This window comes from Protopterus annectens, chromosome 9.part0 (genome assembly GCF_019279795.1).
Source record: "Protopterus annectens isolate FY-2018-M chromosome 9.part0, PAN1.0, whole genome shotgun sequence".
Classification (NCBI taxonomy): domain Eukaryota; kingdom Metazoa; phylum Chordata; order Ceratodontiformes; family Protopteridae; genus Protopterus; species Protopterus annectens.
The window spans coordinates 7,705,977-7,720,044 of record NC_056743.1 but is presented as its reverse complement, the minus strand read 5'-3'; the positions used below and the strand labels follow the sequence as shown (position 1 = coordinate 7,720,044).

General features: G+C 41.4%; 1 protein-coding gene across 2 annotated transcripts in view; it reads right to left on the bottom strand.

The window, feature by feature from the left end:
• Positions 1-4,078: 4,078 nt before the first annotated feature.
• LOC122811010 (splicing factor, arginine/serine-rich 19-like) overlaps positions 4,079-14,068 on the bottom strand; it is a 1,664,860-nt gene continuing 1,654,870 nt past the window's right edge. For both annotated transcript variants that reach the window (XM_044082522.1, XM_044082523.1), the window contains one exon: positions 4,079-5,678. In XM_044082522.1, coding sequence (XP_043938457.1) covers positions 5,526-5,678 — 153 coding nt within the window. In that variant the 3' untranslated portion in view covers positions 4,079-5,525. The remainder of the gene's footprint in view (positions 5,679-14,068) is intronic.

Sequence of the window (14,068 nt, the reverse complement as noted above, 5' to 3'; positions counted from 1 at the left end):
ACGACCTAGAAGGCTTGGAGGGTTTGCCCGAAGAAGAAGTCGGGGGACCCTCAGGTTTCAATAAGCCTCGTAATATTAGCTTATTTTTTCTTTCCTGCAGGACTCTAGGGCTGAAGCCATGGCATACAGCATAAGAGTCCTGCAGGTGTAAAGGTCCCAGGCAGTACACACAAGAAGTGTGACCGTCTGTCAGAGACATTTTCTGACAGCACGAGTCACACTTCTTGAAGCCTGAGACCTTTGAATCCTTAGACATTTTCAAGAAAAAATGTGTAATCACCACACAAACACAAACACACCGATTACACTATCCACTAAGGTTTAAACTAAATTTAAACTAATAAGTTTAGTTAGTTTAGTTTTTTTTTTTTTTAAATTCCTACAAAAAACACATACACTCCACTATTAAAGGGGATGGAAGGGCCCGAAGGCCTAAGGAAAGAACTTATAAGTTCTTGAGGTAAAAAGGGTGGATAAACAGGTAGGAAAGGGTCAAAATCCACTTAACTAAGGGAATAATGAGTAAAAACTAAATTAAAGTGGTTTTAATTAACTATTAGACTAATCTAAATGAACTGACCTGAAGCCGGTAGAAACAACACACCTCGATCGCTGTAGCGGCAAACGAGATCTGAGGTATTACCGCCTAGCATTGTGGGATATAAGGGGAGCCTCGAGCCGGTGGAACCAACTCTCGAGCTTTTAGAGTGGCCGAGTCGGAGCCGAGGATCGGCTCCGAACCCATCCAGCAAGAATGAAGGCGAGATGGACAACTTAACATCAGTGCTTTGGACCAGTCCACCTTGTTGACAGGTAAATAACACAAAAGTGCATTTCTCCCAAAGTGGGAGCAAAGGGTGCATTACTACTGATTTCCAAGTTAAATCAGGCAAAGTAATGGCAAAGGGCTTGAGGCTGGATCCCTTGCTAAACAAAGGAAACCTTCCTGCCTTGTTATACCCAGGGAGGAGTAGATGATCACTGGACTTAATCCACAGAGGTCTGGGTTACAGACTGCTTGTATTTCTGATGATTCTCTACATAAGCAATTGCAAGATGGGCACTGTTAAATTCCCCTAGTGATGTGAACATCCTCCAAGATGGCCTTACCCAAACTAATGACTGGTGCCAGAAGCATGGTCTCAAACTGAATACCAAGAAATGCATCATCATCCCCTTTGGAGAAAATGGTGTACCCACTAATTACCACATTAATAACAATGTACTAAGCACACAATCAATCATGACGGACCTGGGCACCCAGGCTGATAGCAATCTGACTTTGAAACACCATATTGCCTCCATTGTACAGAAGGCTTTCATATAGCCCATCTCATAAGTAAGGGTATGTCATCTAGGAACAAGGAGGTCATAACATCCCGGTACTCCTCCGTTATCAGACCCATTATCCAGTACAATGCCCCCTTTGGCATGTACCTTGTCAAGCACATGCAGCAGCTGGAGAGACCACAGATGTTCCTGACCAGGAAAATTCTGTGTCTCAAACATCTACCCTATACAGGCAGGCTAAAAGTCCCTCCCTCAACTCAGCCTCGTGCAGACTTCTCGGAGGTGACCTGTGTCTGACATACAAAGGCCGTCTCAGACCCAGCCTTGATGGAGTTGCTGCATATCCATAAGTCAACCTGCATGCAAGGTCTCAACCTGGTCTGTAACATTAATAGAACTTCTTGTTGGGATAGATTTGTATCCCAAAGACTATCCCATCAGTGGATTAGACTCCCTTCTCCAAGTCAAGCAGAGTACCTCATTAGCCCTCTTTAAGAGGAACCTGGACGACTGGATGGGAAACAGAAAATACACCCCTGGGATCCAACCTGTGTCCCTGCTGGACATGGGAGACAGGTGCTGACTTTGAGAGAACATGGGTGAAATTCTTGGCTAGGCTTATAAGGGCTTCTGGGCCAATTGCCTAGTATCATCCTATGAACCTATGAGTCTACAGACCTTCCAACCAGTTTCTATGTGAAATGCTATCGAGCACTACCCACCTTTACAAAATGTTATGAAAGAGCCCGGGCAACGTAGCCCAATGAAATCTTATGTGGCAAAATGTAGTACATTTTCCAGTTCATGAAACAAGAAATTCCAGAACCCTACCTCTTAAGGCCCCTGTCTTCATTTCGCAGATCTTCTTGGGAGCTTAACTTCACCCTTAAAAAAAAAAAGAGCTCAGATCCATATGAGTTAGCAGCTTATGGCTTCTCACCCTATGTTGGAAGACTGTTCTAGTTGCTATAACCTCAGCCAGCATTTCTTTAATATGAGCAGATGGGATACTGCGGCACTTGAAGCAGTTGTTCTCAGGAAAGCACACACAGTGACAGAGTGGTTCTTTGGCTGTTTATCTGCCAGCCACATGGACACTTGTGATGTTTACACTTACAAACACAGGACATTACAGACTAGAGCAAGAATTAAGGGCTGAACTGCCTCAGCTGCAGAAAAAAAAATGGTGGGCTTTGGGGAAGCACACACTTATGTCACAGTGCACGGTGTTAGGGGTGTGCAGACATCCATAAAAGTAAGACTACTGATTTAAAAAAAAAAAAAAAAAGTACAGTTGTACAAGTCCTACTTACCTGTAACAGTAGATGTTCACAAAACATACTGCTTTACTGGCATTGGGATAGTAGTGCCCTGCTTACCATCCTCTGTCATCTAAAGCTCAGAGTCCCTTCTCACTGCCTGTCTGTGGTTGTGATGCACCAATCACCTAGCAGCATAGGGACTGCCTTACAAAATGCAACACAGGCTCTTTTCAGTTCTCCATGGTCCTGTAAAAAGAGAAGATGGAAGGACAATCTTTGCAAACACCTTCTGTTCCAATACCAAGAACCACACACCCATACACACCACACCCCCACCCACACACATACACCCACCCACCAATAAAAGCTGCAGAGCAGCACTTCACAAGTAACAAAACACCAAGTATGCACACATTCAAGAAAGGGGTGGGTGGGTACTGCTACCTGGACTGCACTCCTTGTTGAACAATGTGAAATTCTGCCTGGCAGAGAGCAAATGCCAAACACAGGACCATCAAAGAGATTATTTGAAGTTAGGCCTATATATGTTTTTTGATTGAAAAAAAAGAAGCCTAGTGGCAACAATCATTTTGAAAATCTGAACTGAAGTCTCATATGTGACAACAGAATGATTTTCAAGTAAGTGATTACAGGACCTGATCATGTGGTGCTCCTTGTGGGAAGGAGGCGGGGGAAGCCAAGATAAGATACGAAAACATCTTATGCCTACAACCCTGATCAAGTACACTGGCTCTGTCCTTGAAAAGGCCCTCCAAATGATTCTTGGTGCAATACCCTATCTGCAGTCCTTGTCCTGGACTCGAACTCAGTAATGTGGTGAATAATGAGAAAGAGCTGAAGCTCCTAAAAGGCAGTAAGTTACACTGATAAAACAGTCTAACATACAGCGGGTACTGAATGTGAAATGTGAAGGCAGAACAAAACAGAATTCTGCTCATTACATGGACACTCCGATGATGATCTATTAAGCACAGAGAACATCGAAGAAATGAGAGGTAGTGCTGCTGAACACAGCTCTTAATCCCAGTGTGGGGATAGTGAGCATATGACCTCTACTAAATCAAGTGGACAGCTTGGGTAACAAAGTGGTGCAGTGGTTATCACTGTTGTCTTGCTGCCTATGGAGGCTTTCGTTGGGTTCTCTGGTTTCTAGCTCATATCCGAAATATAAACCGTTGGTAAAATGCCCATCTTCTTATCTAGCACCTCCTCCAAGATGAGACTGCTAGAAGAGTCTCCACCTTTCCCATAACCCTGAACTCAATAAACCAGTTCCTGTAAGAACAAGTACATGAATGATGACTGAATATCATGTATATGCTGCCTAAAACACCTTTAAAAAGACATGGTGCAAAAGTCCTCCTGAAATAGTACCACTTCTAGTCCTAAGGATGTACCTTTTTATTTGTAAGAATCCGCACCTTATGTAACAGTATCACCAAAAGTCCCAAACCTTCTAAGCAAGTGCTAAACCATTAAATTTCTACATAGCAGAGACAAGAATCTGTGGTTTTGAACCATCCCAAAGCACTGGATGTCTAAAAACTTTATTTTATGCCACATATTTAAATTAAAATGCAGACTTAAAACACAAACTGTACACTTCATGTTTAGGGCAAGTACGGCAAACTTGATCCCAGCTTCCACGAAGGGGCTCCATAAGCTTATGGGTCAAAATGGCTAAAATATATATACACATATATGAAAGGCTTTGATAAAGTCCACCTACTTTGACTAAATACTTGACCCAAGATGCTTGTGTTAAACTGCTACTGTTGAGATGTTCAGCTTGCACTTATGAGACTGCCTCAAATATATAAAACATACACACACATGTGAGTACATTATATATGGATCCCTATCAGATGATCAAGTTTTCAAAAACTCAAAATTCATATGGTCGAGACCATATGAACGAGTTTCCAAACACTCGAAGGTTCTGAATGGAGATTGTGGTTCAGTATGGAATGGGAAATAAACCCTTTTTTTCAATATAGTGTGATCTCGGAGTTGGTATATTTAATTTGCAGGGAGTGTTGGAGGTGCAAAAACGTAAAAAAGTTAGATTTTTTTTTTTTTGGAAGTTTGAATTTTCAGAAAACTCGATCATCTTGATAGGGATCTACATACAGACTTATGACTGAATTCTTACTTTTTTGTTGCATGACATATTCTAAACATTACCAGTATATTTTGTATAGATGTTACCACTCTATTACCATACTTAAAGGAGTTTTTATAAAGCTTTGGGACAGTAAACAAATCTGTAACATCAATCAAATTAAAATTTTCTTTTTTACACTCTGCCATCCTGAATTTAAATATATTTAAAAAAATGTGTCTAATTTAAGACATACTTGCTTCCAATTTATATTTAAAGGTAGCTTGTACCTTTTTATGCTTGAGAAAGCTCTCAAGTTTTTCATATAAAACTAATGATTAAAGTAAATACACTACTACTGCCTAGAGAGGCACATTAAAACAACATAGTTACAACAGTTGGGCTTTATTTTTTCTAAGGACAGAACCGAACAGATAAAACAATATTACAAAAAAAAAAAAAAAAAAAAAAAAAAAAAAAAAAAAACCAAAACAAAACAAAAAAAAAAAAAACATGCAAAATTACGTCTGATGTTGGGGCAAAGGGTACAGTGAACCAAAAATTTAACTTAGAAATCAGCTCTGTTTGAATGGCAAATATATTTACAGTGTAAATTAAAAATAGGCATAAACATTTAGGAACTACAACTCAAAATAGTTCATAGTGAAGCAAGCCAGAGTGCTTAAAAATGATGAAAACGCTACCAGGATGGGATGACGCCTTTGCTTGCTGTTACTCATATTAAAAGGAGGACATCTTTCATCTTCACAGGGCAGCCCTGCAGAAAAATGTTATCAGCAGCTCTCAGCAAACTGTATATAAAATATTTATATTTTTCTGAAGTGTTTCTTTTACATAGGAGGCAAAGGGAACTTGTCTCTGCCACTGTCCTCTTCATCCATTTTCCTGCCATGCTTTCGAAAGTATTTGTACCGCTGGACGTAAGCTTTAATTAGATTGTTCACCTTCACTGGATTGATTTCGCCACTCCTGCTGTGACAGATCTGGAAAACACACAATAAGAAATAGCATGAGCTACACATGTATACTCAAAACAATGCATATACAAAACATGCAAGCACTCTAATACCCTTCAACCAATCACACTGACTCAGACCCATAACTATCCCTCAAAAAAGAACCACCACCACATATGCAAGCAAAAACCCACACAACAGTACTTCACTGTAAAGTAATAAACTAGGGTATTGATTACAGAACTTAACAGAAATGGGTTACTGTTTTTACAAGACAATTGATAAAAAACATGGAGAGAAGAGGACTTCTAGTAACAATTAGATGGCAGTGAGTTAGCTGAGCTGTATAACCTAGAAAGAAAAAATCCCAGATCAAAACAATAACAAAAACAATGCATAAAAGAAGAAAACAGGGCACCTTTATTTTGGCAAAATGTTGCTCTCCTCCATCTTGAAATCACTGACTGTTTTTATAAAAGTTTAATGTTTACAGTCACAAATAATGGCAGACATTACAATTATGGACATATTTTACTTTAGAAAATGCTTGATAATTCATGCTGCCTTATTCTGTCAGATTTTTAAATTAGCGTTACCAATATTTTGGAAGTGCCCTTGATTTGGGGCCTTTGCCCCAATTTTGGTGATATCAGGTTGACAACTACGGCTGTCTAAGTGAAACTTGAGTCAGACTCCAAACAGAACAAACCTCTAGTCTAGGCTAACAGGCTCTGTTGTCAGGGGTATTGTCTCTCTGCACTATGGAGCAGACAACAAAGGCCGATTCTGTGGTTTCAAGTAGGACACAAAGAAGTCAGGGCTACAAACATTTTGTATCGAGAATCTGAAATGTAATGGGTGATAAAATGTGGCAGGAATCAGGCACACTCCTGAAGTAACCAGACATCTGACATATAAACAATATGGTGTGCATTTAAAATAACTACATGTAACACATTGATCAGCATCCAACTAAGAAACATGGTACTAATTGTGATTTAATGACACTGTGCTTAACAAATCCAAGAACAAAAGCTAAAGCAGCATAAAGACAACAACTTCTGCAGTCTAACGGGGAATAGTGGATTAAATGAGAAACTATTTTGTTTATAAAACTGGAAAAAGATGAACATGCTGTTTCAGAAAAGAACTTTAGATGCGCAGATTAGCCGAGAATCAATGGCACCTTCACTTTCCTTGTTTTGTCTACTCATATTACAATGACTCACTTTTCACTGTTTTTTTGAATATTAAGAAGTATAAACTTGGAAAAGCTTCCTTACATCCCACAAACATATATACCAACTCCATGGGCTTACTACAACAAGCAAAAGTGGAAAAAAATGCACAGCAACACACACATGGCCCAGCTCACACAATACAAGTGTATGCAGTTTAAACCAACTGCACTCAAAATAAATCATAGTAAAGACGCTCGACAGGCAATGCTATATAATGAAGAGTTGGTATGGCTAGCATTTTCATAAATGGAAATTACTCATACTGTATATATGTTTAAAAAAAAAAAAAAAACACCGAAAGCTATGTCCTTATCACAGTCATCGTTCCTTTCATTCCAATCCATCTGATACTATATGCGCACCCCACTTGGATCCAATTCTGCCAATTTAGTGCCCCAGCCTTCAGCCGTTCCAAATGTTTCAATCCCACAATGCACTGCTCCTCCCTGACTAGCTCAGATTGAGTTTAGCACCTAACCTAAGCATACAAGTACTGCATGTAATCCAGGAAGAAGGTTCTTCAGATTCTACAGATATGTCAGGGGGAAAGAGGGCGAGTTGTTGTATCCAATGGACTGGGATGACACAGATCTATCATCGACACAACCGCTTCCTGACTCCCTCCACCATGAAGACCTTAGCCTCCCACTACCTTCTCCCCTCTAATTTACTGCACCCTCCCTACTCACCAACCTCCAACTTGGCTTACAATCCAAACTGGATTCCTGCTACAATTAAAATCTGCAAATTCGCCACCAACTCCAAAAACTCATTCTACCATTGCAACTCCCTCCAATCTCTACAGTGGCTAGAACTTCCTAATTACCTGAACTTTCTACAGCTCAACACGCCCATAAACTCGTGTTCAAGCTGTCGAGCTGCCCCGCTCTCTCCTCCTCCTTAACCCCCTACATACCCAAATGCTCACTCCGATCAGAAAATCAAAATCTCTTACACATCCACAAACCTTCCCAGCCCCCAGGACAATTTTTGCTATCTTACTCCACAGCCAAACTATGGCACTCTCTCTCACCTTCCCTTCATAATACCCCTTACCACATCAACTTCAAATCCCTGCTACACACCTATCAAATTGGATATGTTCTTGTTCATCTCCTGCTTGAGTTCCCCCACTACAGTCAGTTCAGCAGCACCCTCTTCTCACCAACTAGCAAACCTTCCACTCAACTAAACCCCTAACTCCACTGCTAAACTTCTACTTTTTGTTTTATCTTTTTCCCACATTCCTCTTTTCTGTAAATAACTAGCCTTACTGCCATTCTAAAGCTTGCTTTCAGCCACTCTGCAACACATTCATTTTTTTTCATATATGCTTGCCTGCTTCCTACTAGACATACTTATCTTCTGCTATAGCTTCCTCTACATACATCGACTTCTGAAAGTTAAAAAAAAATCCTTATTCTCCAAATGTTAAAAGTGCTACAGCCTGAACATGTATTTTATTTTGTTCCACTGCCTCTGCAGCCACTCTGTATTCAACTGTAATTACTCTCAAACTCTGTTCTTCATCCTGAAGACCACAGACGAAGAATCCACTTAAAACACCAGTTTATTGCACCTCTAGCACTTCGGCAACCACCTTCAAGGAGTATAAAATATCACATAACTTACACAGTTTATATAACCTAATACATCTAACAATTAAACAAGCAGCCTAAACCAATTAATCAACAAACATTAAAAAATACTTAACACTACTTTCTCATCAGATAAGAAGCCTCCAGTTACATTCCACATTCAGACCCTGAGGAAATAAAGTGTCATATTTCAAAATGAAAATACTTTCTTTATATAACAACTTTTTATACAAATCATCAGAAAATACACCCTTCATAATATGTTATATGTTGTAACCCATTTGGATTAGAATTGTGAGCCAGCATAAAATGTTTAGCAACAGGGCTATCTTCTTTATTATTTATAATATTCCTGACATGCTCCTGCAGTCTAGTTTTAAACTTCTTTTTACTTTCTCCTATATATACAAGGTTACACGGACATTTCAACGCATAAATAATACCTTCAGTATTACAGCTATATATATTTTTAACCTCAAATACATGGCCATTTATATACTTACAAGTTGGAACAATATAATGACATACATTGCAATGACCACAGGGTAAAGTTCCTAGTCTCTGCATGGTCCTATATTGCAATGTCTCAGTGGGATATTTAAATTTATTATGTACCAAGATATCTTTTAAATTCCTACCTCTACGAAATGAGATGCCTAAAGACCTAGACAATATTTTTTTTTTCTTTTTGGTTCGTGCAGTGTTTGTACTTCATCCTGCTTTGTCAGTATTTATATACCTTCCTTGATATTCATGATTACAATGTCGATGTTAATTTGCCTAAGAACTCATAGTGCATTGTATCACCTATGGAGCTTTTCACCCTGGGCCTCCACTGAAAATGGGCTCTTCTTGGCCTAGTGGACTTCCCCGGTCATCAAACTGTAATAAATAAATAAATTATGGTAAGCACATAACTTTCATACCCTATTCCTCCAGTCCTTCTGATCCAGCATATGGGTCAGCAACTCAACCACTTTTCCTGGGTTGTCTCAACACAGGAGACCCAGGGAAAGAGGGGCTAGTTGCTGCACTGTAGCGACTGGGATGAAAAGATCCATCACTACGATAAGTAAATAACTTTCATATCCTACTCCTCCAGTCCATTCAATCCCAGCTACAAGATTCCTGGGCAGCCTCAACATAAGAGACCTTTCAAGATGAAGGACCAAAGGAAGCGCTGGAAAAACACTCCAACCTGTAATGACTGACAAAAATGTGACATGAAGAACATGTAGCAGTTTGGCAAATGTTGTCCAAGGGTACAGGTCTGAAGAACGCTGTAGAAGTTGTCACAGCTCTAGTGCAATGAGTTCTGGGTTTGCAGGGGAAGGATAGAAATACAATCAGACCAACCAGCCAGACAAATAAAATTTAAGATACCTTCTTACCTAATTTTATTTTATGCAAAGGATACAAAAAACTGCTCATCTTTCCTAAAGAGGGCTGTTCGGTGAAGGTAGAAGCAAGGTTACCTATGTACAGCCAACGTATGCAAAATGTATTCTCCTTTATGTTGTTAGCTTGGGAATAACACTGGAAGATGTATGGGCTTGTGAAATGTTGGTCTTAGAAGTTACGTTTGGAAAAACGTGTTGGTCATCCTGTGGAAAACCATGCAAGGATAAACAGAATATAAGGCATGCAAATCTGATATCCTCTTAGCTGAGGTGACAACCACTGAAAATACAGTTTTTTTTAGGATAAGAATTTTAATTCTGCAGATAACACTGGTTTAAACAAAGGTCTGGCTATCTCTTCTAACACAAGATTCAAGTCCCATGGAGGAGCTGTGTCCTTTATGGGAGGCCACAAATGGAAAGTACCTTTTAGAAAGGCTTTACATAAATCCATGAGAAGTCAGAGAAGAGTCATGAAAGTCAACATGAAAGGAGAAAATAGCTACCAATTATACCTTGACAGTGGAGATGCTGGACCCAGAAGAAAATGAGGAGGATAAAAAAATGTGGTACATCTCCACCCGATGATGAAAAAGGATTTATGTTCAGAGATTTCCCAATACAGTGGATCTTTTCCATTTACTATGATGCACTCTGTGTATGGATGACTTCTGAGAAGCTTAAGAGGATGTGAACCACATCAGTAGGAAGGAATGCATCCTCTGTCATCAGTGCAAATGGAGAAACCAAGTGGTTAGCTTCAGGTTGGCAATGCCTGGGTGAGTGAGTGATGAGATCTGGCAGCAGACTGGAGCCAAGAGGGCTCCTGAAAGTATAGTATGAAGAGTGGGAACCATATCTATCTGGGCCAAAACAGGGCAATGAGTATGACTGAGGCCTTGCACCGAATGTCTTTCAGTATGAACTTGGTCGTGAGTGGAACAGGGGGATAGGCGTAAAGAAACCCTGGAGACCAATGATGAGATAAGTATCTCCCTGGGATTCTGTCCCTGATGGACAATGCAAAGTAACTGATGCAATTGGTGTTCTGGGGGGTTGCAAACAGACTGCAACACGGTTTGCCCCAGCAATTAAGAATCTCCTCTGCAATTGCTGGATTCAGGGACCACTCATGAGGCAACAGGAGGTTCTTGCCAAGTCTGTCTACTAAATTGCTGAACCTTCCAGGGAAGTGTGTTGCAAGTCAGAAACCAATGAGAGGTCATCATCCAGTGCCACACACTTATGGCATCACTGCTAAGTGGATAGGATCTAGTTCGCCCTTGCATGTTTACTTCTCAAACTACTGTCATATCATCTGTCTGTATGTTTATCACTCCTAGAGGAGGACAAGCCAGTGGCTTCTGTGACAGGAGAAAACCATGCTCATCTCCAGGACATTTACGTGAAGACAAGCTTCTGAGTCTGACAAAAAAAACCTTAGACCATTCTCCTCTCATAATGCCCTCTCACTCCACTAGAGACAGGATGTGCCCATGGTTCCAGTTGCTACTGGGGAGGGGGCCTGAAAAGGGCTTCCTGCAGACATCAGAAGAGAATGAAGCCACCAGTTTAGATGAGTTCTGCATGAACAGGTTAGCCTGATGGGTTGAGACAGGGAACTGTACTTCTGAGACCACTGTGACTGAATTAACCACTGCAGAATTCTGAGATGGTGATCGATGATTCCACGAGGCCTAAAACTCTCAAGACTAAGCGTGCTGGAGGACGATCAAACTCCAGAAGATTCTGAGTTGCAGCCCTTAAGGAGGCAATTTTGTCTTGTAGAAGAGAGATCAGAGTCACAGTCATGTCCAAATGGCATCCCCAAAAAGATTAAACACAAACGGAGTCAGGCTGGATTTACCCAGTTTTACTGAAATACCTAGGGAAGCACAAAGGTGGAGCAGATAATCCCTTTGCTGATTGGGCAGGAACTCTGGCAATGAAGGAATTTCCAAAAATGGAATAAGATAACCTCTGGATACAATCCCTCTTACCCATACATCTCAAATGATATTGAACCATGACTGAAGGTAGAGGGATAAAAGTTCACTCAACTGCCTCCAGGGTGGAAGAGTTGAGTAAACATTCAGGGATTCTGGGTACATCTGTCAGAGTAGGGCCTGCAAAAGCCCTGGTTCTGTGGACTTGTTTTTGGGCCTGTGTCCACTGAAGTGGACACCTCTGTCAGAAGAGGAGTCATATTGACACCTAGACTTATGAAAGCAGACTGGGAGAAGCCCCTTTTGATTCCTGTTAAATGTGAGCTGAGGGGTCCTCGAACTTCACTTCTACTATAGAGTGGGTCTTGCCATCCTGTTTGTTCTTTTGAAAACTTTCTTTCACATGGAACCAAACAAGGTGCTTCTTTCAAAGGGGATGTTTGTGAAAGATGCTTTAAAGTTGTTCGAAAAATCACACAAATGCAGCCACAAGTGTCATCTCAAGGTGATGCCCACTCTTGGCTGCTCCTCCAGCCCCATCCACGGAGTTATGTAGAAGGCACATGGAGGCATTGGTAATGTTGAACACTATCAGAGTGGCTTGGAGTGGCTTCTGTGACCGTAGTGTAATGGGATTCTTGAGAGTGGATAATGCTTGTTGAGCAAGATCACTCGAACCTTGTCATATAATTGGCACAGTTCATGTCCCGGATATCAAAGGAGCCGGAAGCATATGCCTGCTACACATTCTATCCATTGCCTGGGACTCCTCCTTGGGTGATGGGTAGATGAGTCTTCAGACAAATCTTTCTCAGTGGCTGTCACAATTATGATGGAAGTCTACCAGGGGACTCTCTGCCCAGAAAGGTTCATCTTTAGGAGGGTACAGGATTTTGTCAGGCTTCCTTGGGATCGACTCACAGGTGTCAGGTTCCTGGCAAAATTTCCTCACCATCGACTCTATTAACTTGTCAGTGGGAGGACCACCCAGGACGTAGGTGGAGTCATTTTGTATGCATCAAACAATACCGTTTTATTTTTAGAGGTAGATTGACTTGGCCAGGATCCCCTCTGCTGAATGAGTTTCAGGATCCCTCTAAAGGGTGTATTCTCAGGAGAGGATTGTGGGGAGCCCTCCCTGCACAAGTCAGTATCTGAGGTGAGTACAGAAGCTTTCTCTTACATGCCCTCCTCAGGGGATGAAACTCTTGGGTCCTCGGAGGTCTGTGCTAAGGCGTGCTTGGGGTCTACAGAATGAATCTGTCTAAATTACACTTTTTCTGAAGTCAATCTAAAGCAATGAGGGTTGTGTGTGTGTGTGTGTGTGTGTGTGTGTGTGTGTGTGTGTGTGTGTGGGGGGAGTGAGGGTATGTGTAGTTGGAGGAACCTGTGGATCCACCTCGTGTGGTGGAAAAATAAATGATCCGCCCTAACACCTGGAAAGCCGCTTCAACCTCTAAGGGATCCGAAGACTCCCTACCTGTAGTCAGATCCAACTCCCCAAGGGAAGTGTGTGAAAAGAACCCTGGGGGAATCCTTGGAGCCATCTGAGTGGTCAGCTTCGAAGAGGGGATCACAGCTGAAGTCTCAAAGGTAGACATGTCAGACCAAAGCAACAGAGCTGTCCACATGATTTCTCAGCTCCAAGACTCCAACATCTGGTCCAATAGGGCCCAGACTTAGGTTAGTCTGATGCAAAACCCATTCAGCTGATAACACATGGATCAAGGGTTCCTGGGTTACAGGATCCAGCTGACAGTACGGAACCTAAGGAACCAGGGCCCAAGGGCATATTGGTGAGGCCATCTGAACAGAGGTGAAATGGATGAAGCCAATTGGCTGTGGAGTCCATAACAGTCTCAATAACCCCCATCTCCATCTGAATCTTTAGAAACTTTTGGAACAAGACAGCCAAGCCAACTTCTGAAGTACTCTTGTAAGATCTAAAGAATCTTGTAGAGAGGGAGGAGGAGGGTCTTGAAACTCGTTTTTCTGCCTTCTTGGGAGAATTAGAAATGGTTATAATAGCTCCTACCTCCAGATCTGGAGTAGGGATGTAGGTACAGATCAAAGCTCCATGTTCCTCTATTCTCGGAACTTTGGAATTTGGTGCTGGAGCTGAGGTATCAGGAGGGCGCTTCCTCGACTCTGAAACCTTGGGCTACAATAGCTTACTACCTACCTTTGTTGTTTTTGCAGGCTTTGGATCCAGAGGAAGAAGCTCTTTTACTT